Source organism: Pavona decussata, unplaced genomic scaffold (assembly GCF_977016875.1).
Source record: "Pavona decussata unplaced genomic scaffold, jaPavDecu1.1 SCAFFOLD_128, whole genome shotgun sequence".
In the NCBI taxonomy this organism is placed as follows: Eukaryota; Metazoa; Cnidaria; class Anthozoa; order Scleractinia; family Agariciidae; genus Pavona; species Pavona decussata.
This window is the reverse complement of record NW_028145542.1, coordinates 1,930,954-1,953,430: the sequence shown is the minus strand read 5'-3', so window position 1 is coordinate 1,953,430 and position 22,477 is coordinate 1,930,954. Positions and strand designations below refer to the sequence as shown.

Sequence of the window (22,477 nt, the reverse complement as noted above, 5' to 3'; positions counted from 1 at the left end):
ACACTCATTTTGTCTGTATGACGGTCGCAAATGTCCTCTTTAAGGGCTACATTCAATTACAAGGATGACACCAGTTGGACTGATTTACGAAACATATACGCTTAGATAAAATTTGACTAAAATAGTTTGTCTCCAGTTACTCACCTTGAATATTTTAAACTTAAAACTGTGGAGATCATTTTGAGTTACGAAGGCCCAACTTTTCAAAATCAGGGTATTTTTCCAGCGCTGTATCTCTGAAACGAAGTCGGTGACCCCCAATTTTTTTTGCATTTCTGACATCAAAAACTTATTAGCTAACCTTACCTAAAGTATGAAAAAAATCTGTGGAGCAGAACTTTTTCGCGCGAACGTCCTTAATTCATTGAATTCGTTTCGGCTCATGTGAAGTACGGCGGTTGGTACACGCAAGAGCCTGGGTCTGATTATTGATCAACATGGCGGACAGAGGGCGCTCAATTTTAAAGTTGTAAATTGCAATGGCTCTGTCACTTCGACATGTCGCAGATCAGCTTTTCTCGGAGGTCCGTTTGGTGAAGGAACAACATGGTCACTGTAAGTATTGTTTAAGCCACGATTTGTTATAAAACTACCATCAGAGAACTCGCAGGCCAGCCCTGAAAGAAAATACTTAACCCGGTAATTTGTAGACCGAATATGTCTTGTTTGCTATGTTTCCTCTTATTAAAATAGTTTGGTGCTTATTCTTGATTTCAGTAACGGATGAAGTACTTTCTGCGTAAGTAATGAACTTTTTTTTATAGAGCTGCCTGCACAAGTTTGAAGTTCATCAACAAATTTTCTCCGAATATGATTGGTTTAAATTGAGCTCGTGATGTGATAGTGTTCATCTGTGGAGAGGTGCATAGTGTCGACCCAAAAAAATATGGGATGCGTAGTACTCATTTGTGGAAAAACCTCCAAATTATTTAACTGGCAATTATTCTTCCAATTCAGTATCAAAGAGGCTGCTTTCATTGTATTTTTGTCCTGTACAGGTTTAATGTGTCTTTTTCATTTGAACCTTCACTTAAAGGTTGATTTGGTGAGTTGTAAAATTCGGAATCCCATTCTCAGTGTTTTTGGGCAGAAAAAAAAGTAGTGGTGAATGCTAAAAACAATAGAGTGTTACTGTCCCACGACTATTGGCTAATAGTTGTCCCTTGGAAATTTGATGTTGTTAAACCTAAAATTTGTTTCAAGAACATCAAATTTCCTCTGGGTCAACTATCACCCAATAAATCCTTGTCAGAAACATTCTATAATAATTGTTTATTGTTTAATTGTGGTCTTCCAGGTAGTTTCAAAATGGTTTGAAATATAACAAGAAAATTTTAGTTTAAGCCAAAAACATCCTTAAAATGTCCAGTAAATTGTCAGGTTTTAACATTTACTATCAGTTGCACAAGCTCTATTTTTTTCTTTTTTCTTTTTAGTATTCCAGTTAGTTCCATCAAAGTGTCAACAAGTTGGGAAACAAAATGACCTAATTTGGTGTTAAACAAAGCATCAATGAAACATTTTAAGTTGGAATGAAAATTAGGCAAACTGTGTTCATCCATAACCATTTGTAAACCAGATATGAGTTTGTTTTTGGTCTCTCTGAGACAAAGTATACCATGGTCAAAATAAGTCCTGAGTTAAACAAATTGAGTTTTGAGCTTGAGAACTGGAGTCTAAATGGGAGGTTTGTCCTAAACTGTAGAAAGGTGCAGTTCAGTGGAGGTTACCATGGCAGCAATGTAAGTGGCAACCACCCAGCAATGTCGCACTGACTGAGTCAGTGGAAGACTTGCCTGCCCCATATCTGGGAAAATACCAAAGGCATCAGACCAATCGCAATCAAGCATTGTTGTCATGAGTTATTGTACTTGTTTATTGTGTGATGTCTAAAACTGATATAATATGACGAAAAAATGGAGGAAGTAAATGAGGTTTAATAAATAAATAATTATTATTTAAGTTTGCTAGGAGTGTAAAGTATTAATGAGTCAATGAGTTATGAGTCAATGAGTCAATGAGTCAGGTCTGAAAAAAAAAATTCTTTAGAAACAATAAAATTATGCGTAGGTTTACTTATTTTGTCTAGTTGTTTTATTGCAGCTAGTTTCCTTTTAAGTCTCGACCTGGGCTGTTTGTTAGCAGTTCCCAGGCCCTGCCATGTAGCACCCGATCAGAAGCGAAAAATATGGCGGCCTAAATGTTATGAATGCTACGGAAGAAAGTCTTAAATTCCCTTTGAACACAGCGCTTATGGTAGATTGAGTTAAACCTGTTGTGGAGTTTCCCAGCGCTCAAAGACTCAAATCTGTGGACAGTCTTTCTTTGACATTCGGTGTATTGATGATTTGGCCCGGTGTGAAGTAGATAATCAGTCGTGAGTGCCAAGGAAAGTTCTTCTACATATGTGCATGACGTAATTTTGGGGCTAAAACTGTGGGCCCCAAAATTATGTCACGCTCAAAATATGTCATTCCTTGCACACTTTTTCGCATGTTTGCTACATGTAAATCCGCCAGTGTAGGTGCGGTTTTACGTAATGTAAAATTTATTTTAGTCTCACTAGGTATATATACAGGTCGCTTATGCTGTATTGTAAAACTCCCTGACGTAGTGTGTGTTAGTCACACGAAACACGTAGGAGAAAATAAATCATTTTACAACTGTAAGAGTTCGCAGACGTGCTGCTCACTAGTTTTATCTAACAAAATTCAAAACTTATGAAAAACCACTGATCCGACCTGTTGACTCATTGACTCATGACTCATGGCTCATGACTCATTGACTTATTTGACTCATAAAACATCCGTTCTCATTTGCTAGATAGAAGGTCAACTTAAATTGGTTCAATTTAATGTAATCCTGTTGTTTTTTGGACAGTGGCTACACAATTTGTCAGCCAATTCGCTTTTATTAACTCTTTCTCAGGGGTTTGTAAACACATACACTGTACACCACACTGGCTTTAGAACCACATGGCAATTATAGTTGTTTTTTGTTTGTTTCTGATTAGATTGCACTTTATTTTCCATCAACCACTGTTGCATGCTTTAGACTTAGTTGATCAGAAGAATGTGACTAAGTTAACTACACCTAGTGGAAGGGTACTTTATCAGGTTGGTACATTGTATTTGCAAGTCAAGTTGTTCAGTTTAAAGTAAAAAGATTGTACTTTGGCACTGAAGGTGACAGAAACCATGTGAACATTTTTGAACTGTTGTCCGTGGGTCAGCTATACTTTCTGGGTCTTGTTTGATTGGTGGACTGACATGATGATTATGGAAATAATGATGATTATTAATCAAGGCAATAATAATAATAATAATAATAATAATAACAATAATAATAATAATAATAATAATAATAATAATAATGTTTGAATGTAATGAGAATGATTGAGTGTAATATCACTAGCCCAGATCCTTGTCCGCAAGTTACATACTAAATAATCATGAACACTGAAAAATGAAATCTATAATTATTAATGTTATTATTTTGATGATGGTGTTTAGTCTACTTTGTATGTTGCTATATAAAAAATGCTTCTGATCAATTCAAATGCCCCTTTGTCACATGTAAAAAGATAATTTTTCTCCTTCCTTTCTGTAAGGTGTGGTAATCTACCATTGTTTGAAGTAATTTTTCCATTCTCCCTTACCATAGTAGTTAAAATTTTGATGTAGGCCTGGTAACAATGTAATATCTTTTAAAATAGCAAAAAAAAAAATAGTCTGTTACAGTGTAAGAATGAAAGTTCTATAGACGTTTGTGTTGAAGCAGGCAAGGCAACAAGGCTCTTAAACTTGGCATTTTTACTAATTTTAAGGTGCTCTTTCCAGCAGTGGGTTTTTGTTATGTGGCCTACAGCAAAATGTTAAATTACTGTGATAAAAGCCTGTGGGATTAGTCATTGAGTAAAACATTATTTTTTTCTAGGTTGTGGGTAGTTCCAACCAGGTTTACAACTGTCTTACCACTGGGGATTTTTGTACATGTCCATCTTACACATTCACAGGTATGATTTGGTCATCTGTAGCTGGTAAACACAAGAGGTTTTATAGAGTGTGTGCTACTTTAGACCAGTGAGAATCCTTACAAAAATAGCTCTTAAAATTTTACTTTCATCAAAATAAAATAACATATTCAGTAAGATTTTCAAAGTCAGAAAAGCCTTCAATAGTACATATAAAATTAAATGTATAAATAAACTCGAAGTCCAAAACTGTGTAACTGCACGACTTTCGACACACCTCACACCTACCACTGTTTAAAGTAATAAATGGATAGAAGCCGTAAAACACTTGTACAGTTATACCTTGTAAAGAAAATGTTTTGTGGACTCCAAAAAGCCACCATGTTGCCAGCATGGTGTAGTTATCGTCATACCCAACTAGCATCTGGTGAAATGTGGGTTTGATTCCTGCTTGGGACAGCATGTTTTCTTTCCATGTGAAGTGTGTGTCAAAAGTCCTGTTACAAAGTGTTAGACCATAAAGTGTACATTTATTTCAACATATAATAGAACCCCACCTTCATTTCAGAATATTGTTAAATGTTGTAGTATAATAGACCAGATAGCCAATAAACATTTTTCTAGAATGTTATTTTGTTGTATTGTTCAAACCTATTTTTCCACAATTTACTTTCTTCATGTCAGCTAATTTATTTAGCATAAAAATCCTTATTAATTGAGTTTTTAACTAATTAATTATTAAATAAATGCATTTACTTTATAGGCAAATTCAGATGACCAGAGAGTCTGGATATGACTGAATTCTGAAATATCAAAGTCCAGCCTGCATACCAAGCATTTCATTAGGTTTTGCTGTGCAAAAGTTGCATCATTCAGCATTAAAAAATTGGGAAAAGAAAGAGAGAGAGGTGGAGGGTGGGGGTGGGAGGTGCAAGAAGGGTGTTTCCTCTCCCCTCACCCCTCATCCTATTTTTGCTCTTGTCCAAACTTTTGTGCAGCCAGGAAGTAGCAATTTAAGTAGAAAACCCCGTAGAAGTGCTTGCTACAAAGGCTAATGGAAGTTTGACTGACTTGTGTTGGGTTTTATATTACTGTTTTTTGCAGTACTAGTCAAGATGGAATCCCTCATGGTAAGTATAAAGCTGAAAAAATTCTCGTTAATGCCAAGGTACAGGGGACTTATTTCTCAGCCTCACTATCTAAATCAACTCACTGAATGACAGAAGAACAACAAGACTTCTCTGAGCTCCAACAGACAGCTTTATTGCACATAGATTAAATCTCAAAGATACACTTTACAACAATGAACTATTTCTGCTAGCCTCAAGTAAAAGTTACTCAGTGGTAATCAAGTATAGGTGATTACTTTTCAACTGTTTTTTGGTTTGTTTTTGTTTCCTTTATTGTCTAGTTCATAACAGGTGTCTGTATCAATAATTGATACATCTCGACTTACAATTATTGTAAGTCGAGATGAATGGGACTATTTAAGGACGGTGCCTACTATTGTTACTGCGCATACGTTCTGCACATCGCGAGATACTCGGGTTTCCTATGGGTGGTGCCTATTAATACAGGAATATTTTTGCGCGGTTTAAAACCATACGGAGAAAGCAGAACTTACCAAATGCCTTTTGTATCTCAAAAGAAAATTGGGGGTAACCATGCATTTTTCAGAGAAAATTAAGCTGCAATTTAGGAAAAAATCCCATACATTGCTTTATATTTTGGCGCTTTTTAGAGATATTGTTGCTTAATTATCTCTGAAAAATGCGCGGTTACCCTCAATTTTCTTTTTGGATTCCAGTAGGCCTTGTTAAGATCTGATTTTCCCGCATAGTCATAAACCGCACAAAAATACTTCGGTATTAGTAGGCACCGTCCTTAAAGCAAAGTTTTTGCAATAAATTATGAAAAAGGCTGCTGAAATTGTGATGAATTGATGCACTTGTGTTGGTCAATTTAGAACTGAACGTCAAGTGTGAACCTTCACCAAAAAACTCTGGACAAGTGCGTTTAAGGAGGGCTCTTTGTAGCATATTTTGGATTGTTTTGACAAAAGAGGGTTGCAATGAGTTGAAATCACCACAAGAAATGGATCTCAGGGGTTTTTGTAATTAAGTTTACCTTGAACATAAGAAATTTATTAATAAAAACATCTATTAGGCTGAAAAGAGTTTCCTTTTGAGATGCAAAATAGTATACAGTGAGTCTAGAATTACTGCCAGGGCAGATGTTCTTTTCAAGGCAAATCCTCATTATATATGTGTTACATTCTATTGTCAAGTTACTTTGGACTGGCAGAGGAGACTATTTTCATTAATATCATTCATACACAAGGTGTTAATGTGCGAGAATGATCGAGAATGGTTTATGCTTCTTTCTCTTAAATTGATTGTTCTAGGAACTTCTTGATATCTTCTTTTAACAGTATTTAGTGAAAGAGCTTGCCCAGCAAAACACCTGGCCCTCTTTTTTTTTAACAACTCAAAGGCATCCTATCTAACAACAGGGACTTCTATCTTGAAAGAGTTAGATCTAACACCTTCATCCTAGATTAAAGATAGTCATCTACATTGGAGTTTATTGTTATTTAAAGAGGGCTTTTTATATAAAGAAAATCAAAGCAGCCAAACACCACTAACTAACTAACGAACTGACTGACTGACTGACCGACTGACTGACTGACTGACTGACTGACTGACTGACTGACTCAATAAATAAATAAATAAATAAATAAATAAATAAATCACTTTATTATCACTCTCCTGATCGAATTGGAATTTAGAAATGTTGGTTTTTAAGGAGAGGGGAAAACCAGAGTACCAGGAAAAAACCCTCTCGGAGCAGAGACGAGAACCAACAACAAACTATGACGCCGATGATCGGAATCGAACCTGGGCCACAATAGGGAGCTTAACCAGCGACGACGGCAACGTCAACGAAAACGTCACCTGAAAATATAACTTTATTTCGTTTGTGCTACTTCGCGACTATTTCAACTCGCTCAACTTAAAGACAAACGGCGAGCTATCCAGGAACCAAATTGGTAAGAGTGGCGTACAAGTTAAGGAAGAAAATGAAAAATTCACCGTCGTGTGCTCACGTTCTCCAAAAAACCTAGAATTTGGTCATTTCACGTTGTTGTTTTGCAGAGGACGGCAAGAAATGTACCAAAATGTAAAACGCACGTGCAAAGCGATTGTTTTTGCTCATTAAAGTTATTGTTTTGCGGCGTTGTCGTTGTCGTCGCCGTCGTCGTTGCTTAAGCTCCCTATTGGTGGGAGGCGAGTGCGCTCATCACTGCACCATCCCAGTCGAGAGCCGTCTATACACCTTAATTAGATGCGCTTTGTGAGTTTATATTCTTGGCTAGCACTTTCACTCTCATTATTTTAATACTAGCCTGGTGATCGTCCTGTGAAGCACGGAAATATGCAAATACACTTTTGAGAACATTTTTAGTTTGCTCGAATATCAGGCATGAAAATGCATTGCTCGGCTTTCCCTTCATTTTGTTTTGTTTTTTTTTTTCTAGAGTAAGAACTCATGTCTTTTTCACCACTCCGCAGTGTAAACACCTCCTTGCTGTCCACCTGGCAGAAGCTGTTGGTGAGTGCAAGAACAAAGCTATCAGCGATGAAGATTTTGTGGCCTACATGTGCTATGATAGCGTGGAAGATGACAAAAACAAACCGCAGCCAACTACTTAGAACTGTTTCAAGTTAACTGATAGCGGAACTTGCAACGTGCTCCAACCCATTAGAGCAGTTAAATAATATACTTCTGCAATATGGGGGCTTTTTTGTCAAGGATTTTCCCGCTCTTTCCACAAGTCGCGAGAATTTGCCCCTTTGATTGGTAAAGGCGGGTCGATAGCAGTTTCCTCAATCGATCAGATACTAGTAAGTTATTACCGATATCTGGCATTTTTTTCGATGTCGATTTGTTAATGATTTTTATTTCAGGGAAACCCCAATGATATATTATCGAATGTTTTGGTATTGATATTGGATTTTTGCGTGTACTAAGGATACGTTGATACCCGTTGTTCAACTTGATACGATATCGAGTAAGACGCCAAAGATCGCGACTCCAGCACCGATTGGCACTGTAGTGTCGGCGCATTTCATGTACATTTCAATGTTTTGAGTGGAGAATTTTCTTGTTCAAACTGACCTGAATTTTAATTGGAACCTAATTGAAACAGACGCAAAGTTTGGCATAGTAAATTTAAAGAAGAGTCAGTATAATAGGGGATATTTCACTGAGTATCCACACTAAAGTAGTCGATCACAATGAAGCAATCACAACTCGAGGCCCAGGCGCGGGAAAACGCGTGTGAGCAAATAACAATTGGACGATGTAGATAAATTTGAATTATTGTTTGAGAGTGGCGCGAATTTCTTTTAATCCAATCACAGGGTGCAGTAAACCAAACCAAAGCAAGCACGAAATTACTTTCGATACAATGGAAAAGCGCTCTGGTCCCCTTGCTGTACAAATTTAAACTCCACAAAAAGACCTTTCCGTGTTCTTTATTTGTTAACAAACTTGAAATAAAAATACCAAGTAAGTTTAAAGCAACATGTCGCACTGTTTTGCTCCGATCTAAAGGCAAATGACACTGAAAATGCTAAATTAATAGGAAATCCTTAATTTGCTTGTGAGTATGTCATGTGTAGCCTGGCTTCCGTGGCAGTCATTTCCTTTCCAACGAGCGAGCGTGAGAAGGCGCAAAAAAATTGAGGAGTGGCGGAGGAAGCAATCGTTCGCTTTCACGCGCTCACTTGGAAGGGAACCGACTATTACACAGGCGACGGGTAGCCGCACCCAGCCCAGTAAGGCTACAGGTTACGAGGGCCTTAAAGAACGCAAAAAAGTTTTTAAGCCTGGCCGATCGCCGAGATAGAACTGAACTCTATATCAGCGATCGTTGCAATGAGCTGCAGCAACGATCGATGGAGAGTGCTTTCAATACAATCGTAGCGATATCGATCATATCGCTGAACTTTTTTAAGGCGATGGTAGCGATCACATAGAAACTAGGATTAACATGTCTCGAAAGAGCAGATTTTGAAATATTGTCTCTTGCTTTTAAGTGTCTTGTAAGTTGAGCTGTAAGTTTAGCCCGGTTTCAACACGGATTGCATGTTGTCTTCTGTTAGAATATTTTAATAAATAGTTAAAAGGGGGTTTTCAGTGCGATCGCTTGAAAATCTTCTAAAGTTCAGAATTCTGATGTTAGAAGATCTAACTTGATTGTATGAAATAAATACCATTTTAAAGTGCGAAAATACTTTTTTTTTGTTAAATTCTTGTGATGAACTAAAATTTGCATGCAATTTCCATGTTAAAAGCCTGGTTTTAATTGTTCAATTGCATAAAATTTGTCGATCTCATCTCTGAGTTCTTTAAACACTGAGTTTAGTATAAATATTCACTTCATTTCAGTAGAAGATAAGTACAGCACGAAGACGTTATTGATGAGCAGAATGCTTTAGCCTCGGTACTTATTACACAAGTTTTACATTACTAATTGTTCCTATTCAATTCACTGCCAGTTTTTTTTTTCCAATCTAATTCTTATCGAGGAAAATTCTTCACGTCTTCAACGATGTGATGATTTCTATTCAAAACAGAATAAACTACAGACTAATTTGTCTTCCAGAAAGATAATAGAGCTATCAAAAGTTATGGAAACGTGATAAAAGCAGAAGTTGTTTTGGCTGTATACGTCACACCGCGACTGGGAAAGTTGATGACAAAAAATTAAGAAAAGGGAATTGCAAATATTGATTCTCTATAGCTGTATTTATTTTGTGTTATTCTTATGGCCTGAAATAAGATTTTCATTCTCTATCGCTGAAATGTATCTGCAGCGCGGCTATTACTTTATTCAAAACGCGTCATTAAAAATTCATTATTGTTATTTCTTGGCTCATTTTTATCGAATTGTCCAGTTGGCCAAGACATTTGTCGCGACAGCAGGTGGAAGTTGCCGTGTAACAGCTAGCCTCTTAAAACAATCGGCAGGCTTTTCATGAAAAAAAGAAAAGGTTTTTGTTTGGTTGCAAGAATTTTCCGGGGAAAAAGCCATTGGAAAATCCAAGGAAACCAACCGCATTGAAGAAACATTCTGGCTTGCATCTTTCGCAGGTTATTTTTACACCTTGTTGATGACCAAGGTCAGTATACTTTCTGTTTCGGTCAAGTGAAGACCTTTAGAAATTCCTTGTAGCGGTTGTTTAACTTCAATGAACTAAATAAATTTGGTGGTAAGGACGTTTTTACCGGAATCACGTAAATCTTGCGTGGCCTTCTCAATAACAGAGTGCTCTAAACTAAAAGGTATCCGATGCAAATTTTTTTGAATTTCGTTTTATTGCGAATTTAGTGTCGTTTAACTTGTCACCCGAATAGAATATGTACAGAATGTTCGAAAAAGGCTACCTTATTCGGCAATTTCGTGATTTTCGTTTTCTTTGCCTAAAAATTATATATTATCGGTTATCGTCAAAATTTAATCCGAATACTGCAATTTTTTTTATTACGAAAGTCGCTTTGTTCAAAGTAACTGTAGCTTTTCGTCCCTACGATATTAATTTCTGCAGCTGCTCCCAACTATTACGTTGGACTTTATTTCGCGCAAAACCTGTTTGCACAAAATTGCTGTTTCGCCTACCTCTTTTTCTTGAGCAAGGCTCAGATCTTTTAAACCTTGCATGTAAAAGTTTTATTTTGACTGCATTATCTGTTATCTATGATATTACTTTTCACGACAGGTATTGCCTAAGGAAAGTGTCTTAACTCACGCAATCGTGAACGGATTTTTCTCTGTCATTTTGCACGATATATATATTTTTTTGCATTTGGTCGTTTAAACTTGTACACGTGCATTCAGGTCTTAAAAAATAAACCAAAGCGTTTCGCAAATATTAACGAGGGTCAGTACGTATTTTTGTTTATGTCGTGGCTCATACAAAGAATATTTCGAGACAATTTGGAACTTTTATCAAGAACGTGTTGCATAATTTAAGCCTCTCTAGATAGAATTTACATTTCAGCGAAATGCTAGCAGTGTTGATACAAGGAATCATTTATTATGATAATCTTCTACAATAAAGGCAGTTTTCACAATTGAGGGTTTAACGTTTACGGCGAGTAATTTTACCCCTCCAGTCTGACCGAGTGGTAAACTTTATTAAAATTTTTTGGCCAGTGTCGAGAAATTCTTAGTAAATACTTTGGAAAAAAATCCGGCTGTGTTGTTTACGGAGCTCGCATGGGGTCACGTTACCATAGAAACCAGCGGGGAGGGTTACGGCCAGCAGAGAAGAGGTAACAACTGAATTAAAATCAGTGTGCAGAAATTTAGTAACACAGCATGACCTTCTAGAAGTTAAGGGCATCTGCTGTTTCCGTGTTAACTGGCAATTTCCATTTAACCGAAGATCTTCTAGGATTGATCCGAAGTGCAGAAATGTATGTACGTGAAGGGAGGTTCCGACGTAGGAGAAAAGGGTGGAATTAGAAAATTTGTTGTTCTGGCGGTTAAAAATAATTACAACTAAGAAAATATGAGACAGCTTACAGTAGGCCTTTTATGCGCAGTATTAGATCTTTTCGTTTTTTGTTTCATTGCGAGAACAATCTCGAAGAACACTGAATCCGGTGTAAGTTTTAACAATCAAGTGTTACATTCCAAGTTGCCTGGTCGGTAGCCAAGCCACTGCTGAATTTCTCAACGCTGGAGTCCAGCCTTGCTTCATGTAAGTAACTTCCAAGTGTTGAGACTGTGGAAGAAATCTTGTTGACCAGTGTTTGCTATATGTATATATCTTAGAATTTTAATATATAGTTTTATATACCACAACTACTCGATGTTAAATGTTTCATTTTTATATAAAGTTTCTTTAATAAATGTTAAGCGCCATTGGGCTACAAGGTGAAATGGCGCTATAGAAATAAGGCATTATCATTACTACTAGTAGTGTTTTCTTCCATATGGTGCTATCAAAGGTGACATGCTTCGGTAGTAAGCGTTTTAGTTGAAAATCTAAATTCATTTCAGTTTGTGAACCATGAAAACGTAGACTGGAAAAAGCTCTTTTAAGACTCTGGTCGGCCCATTTATTTTCAGGTGGTGGTGGTGGTGGTGGTGGTAGGGGGGGGGGGGGTGGGGGCTTATAGGGGAAACAAGAGAGAATTAAGGAGGCTTGTTTAAATCATGAAAAAAATCTAAATTAGCGTTTCCAAACTTTTGCTAAACAACCGAGCATGGCACTAATGGGTTGTCTATCATAAACACAATGTCAGTTTTACGTTGATTATGAAGACGACGTTTGGGAAACAATTTCATGACAAAGTTAAACGCTAAAATGTTCTAAAAATCCACAAGAAAGCTGTAGAAATCGACGTCGTTTCGACGTTGCTTTAGGTCATTGTCAAGTCAATAGCTAAATGGAAACTAAGAATCAAAGATAGAGAAAGAAATAGAAAACAGTCCTATATACATATGGTTCCCAAATGTAACATGAATATACATGTTTTTGTGTTTTATATGTAATAAAGTACACCGGGTTTTTTAATGAGAAAATTGTCATACGATCTACAAAGAATCACGAGAAAAAAGGGAACGAAAGGCGCAAACACGCAACTAAAATGCAGTGGTCCATATTTCTAGCAAATTGTCTCAGTAATCTATTTTTCGCAGTTGCAATAGCACGCACAAACAGTTAACTTAATTATCCTTAGGGCGAGCAAGAAAGTCATCAGAGGTTAGCTTACCGTTACCGTTACCGTTTTCATGTATTAAATCCACCATCTGCAGTTCACGTACAGTGGAGCCTCGATTTAAACGAGCCTCTGTGTAACGAAGTTCTCGGTATAACGAACGATATTCTCCAGCCCGGCCAAAGTTACGGGTAAAATGTATGGAACAGAACCTCGTTATAACGAAATCCTCGTTATAACGAGCACAATCCAGAAGCCCAAACGTAAAATGTACCACGATATAACAAATAAATGTCACCACGCGACAAAAGATGAATGCGCAACAAAGCAAACATCCTTTAATCCCTAACAAGAGAACAACTTAACAGTTAACAGCTCATTATATATGCAGACACCGACACTATTAGAGGCAATACTCATTGGAAGAATTTTTTTGATTAAGCTTCTTGATTAGAAATTTCAGTACAATAGATCAGTAGTTTCCTGTTGTTTAAGCTTTGTTACCCTGTTCATTAACTTATTCATTGTGACATTTGACAAGTCCTTCTCTTCCCCAGTCCCTTGGCACTTCGTTAAATCGAGGTTCCACTGTTTACGTTATTTCATTGTTCACTCTCGTAGAGCTAAAACCAAAACCAATAGCGTCGTTTCTGCACACGTCGTGCTGAGTTCTGATTGGTTAATTGGGCTGTTTGAATCTGTTATGTGCGAAAACAATGATTACTTTGGTTTTGGACTTAACACAGACAGTTAAATGAAAATCGCTGATAAAAGCAGCAATAAAGGAAAGTGTTTACGATTAAAAGATCGTAAATAAATGAGATTTAATGATTGGACTGAGATTTGTTTCCAAAACTGAGGTTAAGAGAATGAAATCATTAAATGAAACACGCAAATCACTTTTATTACTTTGGAACCTGTGGCACCATCTGAAACTGGACTTCTACTGGCATTAACTTCTTTCTACCTGTGGTTATCCTTTCAGTTGCCGCTGTGTGAACACAAATCGGCGAGCATACAGTGATTGTCTTTAAGGTATCACGAGCCATCTGGGTGAAGATCGACAATGATTTTACACCGTGTTTTGCTTTTTATTAGCTTCTTGCATATCACAGGTAAGCAAGCATTGTGTTTCATATCAGTCAGTGTAATTTAGCCAAATTACTACACTCTCAACAGTCTGAACAGGTGATCTAAATTCGATTGAGCTGAGTTAGAATCCGTTGGGGATTGAAAAGTTATGTTAGAGGTTAAAGGGGAAGTATCATGGGGTTTTTGATATCTTTAAAGACCTTCAATCAGCTGCCAATAATTTTATAATGACGAGAGGAAAGAATTCAATTCAATTTTTGAAAGGAACAACTCGTGATCTGTCAGTCTAACACATTTTGGAAACAAAAATGCGAGAACTTGAAAAAATTAGCCTAACATTTTTCAAGTCTCAATCCATTCCGACATACTCTGTCTCTAGCCAGAGGCACTAATCGACAGTTTTAATTCACTAGGGTGATAATTTATAACAAAACTTGACAATTATTTTATGTTTCTGCTGACAGACAAACATTTTTAGGTTTTGAAATGACAGCAAATTTGCGTCAGGGTACTTCCCCGTTAAGGACAGTGGTTTAGCACTGATTTTCTGAGTATTTATCTATTCATTATTGGCATAATTTTATAGGGTTTAGTGTAACCTTTCAACGGTCTTAGTTTTCATGAAGGTAAGGGGCGTTGCTCAACTCAGCTAAAACTGATCTGCTTGACCGAACGGCGGTGGAAACGTCATTCTGATATTTTACCGTTACATTATACTCTCTTACAATTTTGCGTAAGGAATACGGTGCCACCTTCAAAGAACCTGATCATTTCTTCTTTTAGACTCAAGCAGTTCGTTTCACTTGCACTGAAATTGTTCAGTCTTTCTCCTCTCTCTGTGTGTTGTCAAAATTTTGTCTTCAATTTTCAACCATTCAAACCCGCCATCGAAGGAATCGATGCGAGTCCTACCTAATTCTAATAATTTGTCAATGTTTCGAAAATTGTAGGAGTCAAACTCGAATGAGAAGACAAAATGTTTATCACAAGTCTACTGATCTGAATTTCTGAAGCTATTGCTATTGCTATTGCAATTTGGTGTCTCAGTTCAAATTTGGTTTCGACCGATTTGCTTCATAAAAATATCTTTCCAACACGGTATTCTAACGTACAGTGGTTGGCATTGAACGGCATGTACTGAGACCAATTCGTGAACAATGGACAAACATTCCTGAAGCTAATCTCAGGCTTGAAAAGCGTTATTTATCATAACCCTGGCAACAAAAGCCTGGTAAAAAGACTGGTGAGCCTGGTAAAGTCTGGTTCAACCAGGCTTACCAGGCTTTTGGTTTGAACTCAAGTCTGGTTAAGAGTCTGGTATGCCTGGTTTTACCAGACTTTCTTGGTTAGCTTGGTCAAAAGTTACCAAAAAAGCCTGGTAAAAAGAATGAAAAGACTGGTGAGCCTGGTAAAGTCTGGTTCAACCAGGCTTACCAGGCTTTTGGTTTGAAATCAAGTCTGGTTAAGAGTCTGGTAAGCCTGGTTTTTGCCAGACTTTCTTGGTAGGCTTGATCAAAAGTTACCTTAACAAGGATAACTTGTGGACGACTAGTACTTGGAAGATTATAATCATATTAGTGCTAAATAAATATTATAAATATTTTAATGCCAGTGTTTCATGGCTGAAACCTGTCCGAGTGGCTCCATTTCTCCTTAGTTATTTGGAATTTTAAGTTTCGTTAGAGGCTATCTTTTAAGTACCCTGCGTGCAGAGGTCCGTTCAATCTTCATAGAAAAATCCACGATCGAAGGGAACCCTGCTCTTTTGAGCCGCTAACACGATCTGCAATTTTTACTAACAAATGCATTGCTATAGTAGTTTTGTGGAATTTCCGTGTCTTTGTTTTCACAGAATGCGCACTGGAAGTAAATGAGACGCGTCTCCACAAGGAACTCTTCCAAGGATACAGCAAACACACTCACCCTAGGATACCCGGCACGGGACCAGTCACGGTCATGTATGACTTTCAACTCATTCGTATTCTTGATGTGGTGAGCGTTTAAGGCTACTGTGCATGCGCAAGTAACCATGCATTGTTACTTTCATTAGGTGGTGCTTTCTCTTGAGTAATCTGAGTTGCTGACATTCCACAACGTCAAAGTTCGGGTGATTTCAAAATCATTTCCTGGTGAAGTTTCTGGTTTTTGATCGTAAAATGCGTGCATTAGTTCAATTTCTCTGGAACTGAGTGCGAGAAAGTGTCTGGGTTTTGTACTAGTTTCTCACGATAGATTAACGTCACGTAATAGCCCATTTTCTAATTGCTTTCGTAGTGATCTGGCCTCTGAAAAGAAACACAATACTCGACCTGAAACAAAACTCTGGGTGCATCTTAATTTTTGTTGGAGTCTGTCTCTAGGACACTACGTTCAAAATGGGCATGTTTAAACCGGCATTAAATGCTATTGCCCTTGTGGTGCCTTATTTGTAAACTATAGCCTGTTGTTAGTTTTAGGAAATTGTCATTAGCGTTTTGATAGTTTTTCTGGTCTTTTATCCATGATTTTTAATTTGCAGAGTGCAAGAGATCAGTACATTACCACATATGCTTGGGTTAATCAGGTAAGGACCACTAAACAGACAACATTGCGCTTTAGTTTGAAGTCAGTATTCTTATGTAGTATTGTTTCGCTCTGGTTTAATTTTGTAAGTTAAAAACTCGACTGAAATTTTATACGGACCTCATCCGTGCTATTTCAATTTGTCTTTTATTACCTGGACTAGTGTTCAAATTTGTCTATGGCATCAGTAATACAAGCTACTTTCCCAATGCAAACGTCTCCATTACTGAAGTCCAGACATACAGAAAACGTATAAAAAAACTGACAACTGAAATGTTCGTTTATGGTTCAGAAAGACCTATGGTCTGCTTGTCAGTTGTATCTTTATTTTGCAAACTGAAAAGTAGTCTGAATTGTTTGGTTAAAAGAAATATTTATTTAATAAACAGAACAGTAATTTTAAGTCCTAAATCTTAGATTTCCTTACTGATACGAGAACAAACTAGACTGATCGCAGTTGACATCGGAGTATCTATTTATAGATTCTGATCAATATTTAGCTTTAACTATTGTAAATAAAAACATTCGTACAAAACAGGATTATACGCCATTAATTTCGCCTCAAGACGATTCCAACCCCCTTTGAAACGCTCTTCAGCTGTCTTATATCTTTAGATGAGTAGTTTCGTCCTTCGTAATTCACCGTATGGAACCTAATCTTTTTATTGCTTCGAGAATTTCTAATCCTAGTACGTATTTTCTGATGGGTTTAAATTCCTTGAATGAACTATTTCAAGTTGACTGCTCGAGATAATGCTGCCCGAATTTTAAATTTGTCCAGATCTGAACAAGGAAAAGATCTCAGGCATGTAATATGTTTCCATCAACCCCTCCTGCCTTCTCCCATTTCAGTCCAAACTGGAGAAAAAAATACTTGAGTGAAATCACCCCGATAACTCCAACACGTTATACTTTCCAACATTATACTTTCAGAGCTGGTGAATAGGCCCGAGCAAAGTCGAACAGATTGCTGCAATGTACTGACTCAACGTACCAATCATGCCTTCCTAAGTCACTCGTCTTGTTCCGTGCCTTTCTATTTCGTTCTTATTTGTATTTTGGCAGGACTGAAGTGAATATTTTTCTACCTCTTCCGTAAGGTCTGGTGCCGCAGTTCATGAGGCCGGCTGCGGCTGCACAAGTGTTCTGTCCGCACTTAAAGTTTGAATACTTTTGTTCGTGATGGGTTTATCACGTTTAATTTTTGGTTCAATACCGCTTCAAGATTTCAAGATGTTCCAGCAATGAAACATTTGGAGACGTTTTAACGGCTACAACTTCTGCCGGCCTCCACAGTTTTAAAATGTTGAACGAATTTTACGATAAATTTTGAAATTCGGCTGCAGCTGGCCTTTGGAGTTAAGTTTGGTTTAATTTACGTCATGCGCATATGACTTTGTAATGCTATCTACCCTTGTTGACCAGGATATATTTCGATTCATTTTCGTTAAATGTTACTTCATGACTCACTTGGCTCATCATAGAGAATCTGTAATACTGAATCGATCGTGTCAGTGTAATCACCCAAATTCTCGATTTTTCTTTTCAGTATTGGAAGAATGATCTACTTAAATGGAACCCACAGGATTATGGAGGGGTGGAAGAAATTCACGTTTCACCTGAGATTATTTGGGTTCCAGACACACTCTTGTACAACAAGTAAGTCGTTCCTAAAATGGGTACGCAGTGCGTTCATGTGGTAACTCGTGGGCGTTTTTAAAAATAGCAATACAATAACCATAGCTCTCCAACCCGGCGTGATTCCCAAACATAAGAAGTAGCAAATCCCTCGAAGAACGTTCAAAGAAGAAATTGGCAAATTCGTTCGCCTATTCGGGATAATCTACTTTCTAACTGTAGTTCAAAGCAAAATGAATGGCATGACAACATATCAGTGGTGTTCCTCTAGGAGGACCTTTGGATCTGTGAATTTGTCATCGCGATCCGAAAATCCAGTGATGAAGTTCCAAATGTTTCAAAGAAATTATCTTTCACTATTTCATAAACCCTTAAAACTCTGTGCTTGATTGTTATACTTATTAATTATTTAGCCTAGCGCACGGAAAAATACCTTTTTACCATAAAGAAGCTTTAACCAAATGCTATATGTAACATTGTATTCCATTGGGACCACCTACTAGATTAGCTTCTGCTATTTGGATGATCCCAACTCATTCCCTATGTTGATGTTGTTATCTCTTTCCATTATTTGTAATGTATTTATTGTATATTTTAATTTCCAGTTTATACCCTCTGTAAAGTTGAGTTGAGTGAATAATCTGATTATCTGATTAAATTGTTACTTCCATTACGTATATGTCCACCCGGTCAAATTATAGGACTAACAAATGCCTAGGACTTGACTGTTGTATGTACTGATGTGCTGAAGTTGAGTTCTTGATGGGCATGCTGGAAATGACGTACGCATTAGTGTTTTAACTGGCCCATTTCCAATTTCTCTTGCAGTATAGACGAGGAAGAGCGCATTGGTGGAGGAAGAACGACATACACCACTAACGTTGCCGTACGATATGATGGCAGCAATACGTGGTTGAACCCAGCCCTATTTAAGAGCATCTGCAGCGTCGATGTCACAAACTTTCCTTTCGATGACCAGGAGTGCCTGCTGAAATTCGGCTCCTGGTCATTTGACATATCCAAAATCGATCTGGCTGTTAAAAACGACAGCATTCTTAATAAATACTACATTACGAACGGGGAATGGAAGCTGCTGAACATTTCCGCGAAGAGAAATGCACTTAAATACCAGTGCTGCCCTCACGCGTTTGTGGACGTGTCAGTGCGAGTGAACATTCGACGGGAATCACTGGATTACATCCTGAAGTTGATCATTCCATGCTCACTGATATCGTCCATGATTTTTCTTGGTTTCGTTCTTCCACCTGAGTCCGGGGAGCGCATTGGACTAAGCATTACAGTTCTTTTAGCCATGACGGTTTTTCAACAGCTCAGCTCGGAACTCATGCCTTCGTACGGTTTCCCTTTGCTTGGGCAATTCTACTTTGCAATAATGCTAGAGATCGGTGTTTCTCTAGCTGTCACAACACTTATTTTAAACTTTTATCACCGAAACAGGCGACGTATGCCCAAGACCATGCGAAAAGTTATTCTTCAATGGCTTGCACGAGTTCTGTTTCCTTGTCAAAAACCTAAGGACTGGAGCGAAATTAAAAAAAGAACTAGAAGTAAGGCTGTTCGACGAAAAACCACGAACAATGCCGATTTCGAAAGTAAGGGGAATTTCGGCAGTAGCGATTCAGAAGGGTCATGCGGCAATATTACCTACGAATGCCACGAACAACAAAACACTTGTCATGATGCACACGTGACCACATGGGTCATCGAGGAGTCTGAAGCTGTGCACACAATTCCTGCAAACGGCGCCTCTAGCGGGCCTGCGAACATATCCAACCAGAACGGCTGGCTCAAACACGAGTTGCAAAGGTTAAAAAACAGGAGGATCTTTCGAAGCAGAGACAAAAAATCCGATAAAATAAAGAGGCCGTCATCGGCCAATCTCCTGAAGAGACAACTCACAATGGATGAGGAAAAGCTGAAAAATCAAAAGGAGTGGATAAAAGCAGCGCGCGTTTTAGACAGACTCTTTTTGATTATTTTTATTATTGTTTCAACCATTACCCTCCTCACAATTTTCTTGAGAGCTCCCAGATTCCACCTGGAATGAAAGGATCGTATTATGATGTAAAACGACATCAGTGTTACTTCGCTTAGAGTTGGAGCATCCGACCGGCGAGCGGAAGGTCACGGCTTTAACCGGCTCGATAGAGGGACTCAGATTTGAATTTTTGGTAACTTGTATCATTTCATCGCGACAACAATCCAATCAATCCATATAACATATGACGTACATGCTTTCCTGAAGCAAAATGACGCCCTCAACCGTGATGTTGCTGTTGTAAATGCTTGCATGGAGTCAGTAAAGTTGTACAGGTATCAGTAGCACTGTGTAGGCAAATCAACTTGCTTATGTTGTGTAGTGAGTTACATTGCTGTAAACAACTTCAGAAACTAATCCCCCACAAAGCCCCTCTCCTCCCCTTTGTGCCTCCCTTTCCTCTATCCTCCATTTCCCTCCTTCTATTCCATGTTCTAAGAAACAAGAAGGGCATTGAACACCATGGTTCCTTCCTGAAGTTTATGGTCGAAAATAAGCTCGCAGTTCTTATGAATCGAAAAGTCAGATTTTTTAAAATCTGACTTTTAAGGTATTAAAATACCTTAACGCCACTATTTTTGCAATAATTCCAACAAATCTACTGATGATTTGGCGAATCAGCAATATTAGTTTTAGCATTAGCTGCTAATTGCCAAATTTACTTTAACTGATATGATATTTTGTGTATTTTATAATAGTAAATAGAGAGCAAAAGACGTTGGGCAGCTGTCACAATGTTCAACTGTCTCACTCGCTATCAGTATAACGTAGCTTTGAAAATGCAATTCAAAGCTACCTGCCGTTGCAGTTGTAAAAGTGCCTTTATATTTACGTGCAGATATTGTCTAGCGAGATATCGTTGCAAGATAAGCGAGCAAACTTTTATTGTTAGGCGTTCTGCCAAGTTATTTTGAGCTTTCGTAAATTTAACACCAAAATGGGGCCATTACAGTAGGCAAAATGCAGTACTATTTTCTGGGCAGATTTGGCTCTCCTAAATTAGGGCCAAAATAGCTCACTGAAGGCTGAAATGCTCCTTCAGTAAAGCTAAATGACTCCCAGAGGGGGCTGAAGATGGTTTATGAGGGGTGCGACCCTCTTGAGTGAGGGCCAAAATAGTTGTAATTTTATGCACCCAAAGGCTGAAATGGTCCTTGATACGGTCATTTTGCCCCAAAATTGTGACGAAAATGGCTTTGAATTTGACCCTAGGTCACCAGCGCTAAAATGGCACTTTGGGGCTGAAACAGACCTTTCGATTAACAGGTGTAGTTTACGAAATCCCTAAATTAAACCCTGGAATACAATACGAATTTTTAATTTTTGAACTACCAACAGTTTATATTGCTAAGACGCAAGGTAAAATGCTTTGTTTTGCCTCTGTTCATGTAACTAGCTGCCAACCTGTTTCAGATTTAGATGTGTTGACATATAGTACATAAAAAAAAAAATAAAATGAGTTAGATGACATTTTGTAAGCTTTTTCTTACAAAAGAAATAGAAATGGATTGCCTTGTGCTCTCATAATTCGAAGTACTGTGAGATTCGAGAGAAATGATCTTCGTTGCTGTAGAATCCTACACAGGCGGTCATCATCATCATCTGCTGTCTCGCACCTAGTCGCCTAAAACACCACAGAACAAAAACAAGTTGCGTGCGCAGGGAAACGTGGAATAAACACAGAGTCAAAGGATGGATCAACCAAGGCGCTATGCGCACCTTGTAGATTCATCCCCAAGCCCCCAATCGATCCGAAAAAGTTTCGAGCGCACCTGAGCCGAGTCGTTCGAAGCCCGATTAGCACTAATCCTGGGTAACCTGTAAACAAAAGCTACAAGTTCTCATAGCAGTTAACTTGGATTTATAGCGCTGATCGTGCTTCGAACTGACCCTGGTTAAGCCTGGTTCACACTAGCGACATAACGACATAACGGCGAAGTCACGCAAATGCAAATAAAAATTTATGCCGATGTTTTATGTTACAAGTTTGAACAGCATAACATAATGACGTGGCATAACCACTTGAGGAAAAAAAAATTATCTTTTCTTTATGTTGTTATGTCGGCAGTGTGCACCAGGCTTTACGAGCCAGCATCATCGGTGCACTGTGCTTGTACTTGTGTCTATAATTGCGTTATCTTGGTTTTCACGGGAGAGGTAAAGACGCACTCATAAGCATAAGCCCAAGGATGATGGAATGATTTCCTTGTCTTGTGCTTTTGCTCATAACCTGCATTGCATAAGCTTACACCTTTTTGTGCAGTACGCTTGCGTCGCCTTCTAAAACAGTGAACCCCAGCCGCATAGTCTGGGTTCAACAGATTCGTGAAACAGGAAATTGAACAAACTTTGTCGCGAACCCAAAACAAATATATTGTTAATCTCAATTGCGATTCGTGAAACCAGAATCAGGTAAT

The 22,477-nt window shown here is 38.0% G+C and overlaps 2 protein-coding genes across 3 annotated transcripts; both read left to right on the top strand.

The window, feature by feature from the left end:
• The first annotated feature begins 421 nt into the window (after positions 1-421).
• LOC146468897 (zinc finger SWIM domain-containing protein 7-like) lies at positions 422-9,817 on the top strand. The gene is made up of 6 exons (XM_085123957.1): positions 422-555; positions 718-739; positions 3,014-3,116; positions 3,937-4,015; positions 5,078-5,103; positions 7,546-9,817. Exons 1-6 carry the CDS (start codon positions 480-482, stop codon positions 7,684-7,686), a joined length of 447 nt encoding a protein of 148 aa, XP_084980083.1. The 5' UTR covers positions 422-479; the 3' UTR covers positions 7,687-9,817.
• Positions 9,818-9,923: 106 nt separating this feature from the next.
• LOC146468896 (neuronal acetylcholine receptor subunit alpha-10-like) lies at positions 9,924-21,504 on the top strand. Of its 2 annotated transcripts, none has more exons than XM_085123953.1 (6): positions 9,924-10,161; positions 13,695-13,824; positions 15,654-15,793; positions 16,320-16,364; positions 17,913-18,022; positions 18,830-21,504. In XM_085123953.1, exons 2-6 carry the CDS (start codon positions 13,776-13,778, stop codon positions 20,067-20,069), a joined length of 1,584 nt encoding a protein of 527 aa, XP_084980079.1. In that variant the 5' UTR covers positions 9,924-10,161; positions 13,695-13,775; the 3' UTR covers positions 20,070-21,504. The 2 variants fall into 2 exon arrangements, with proteins under 2 accessions (XP_084980079.1, XP_084980078.1); XM_085123952.1 differs by having other exon boundaries at positions 9,924-11,745.
• Positions 21,505-22,477: the final 973 nt, after the last annotated feature.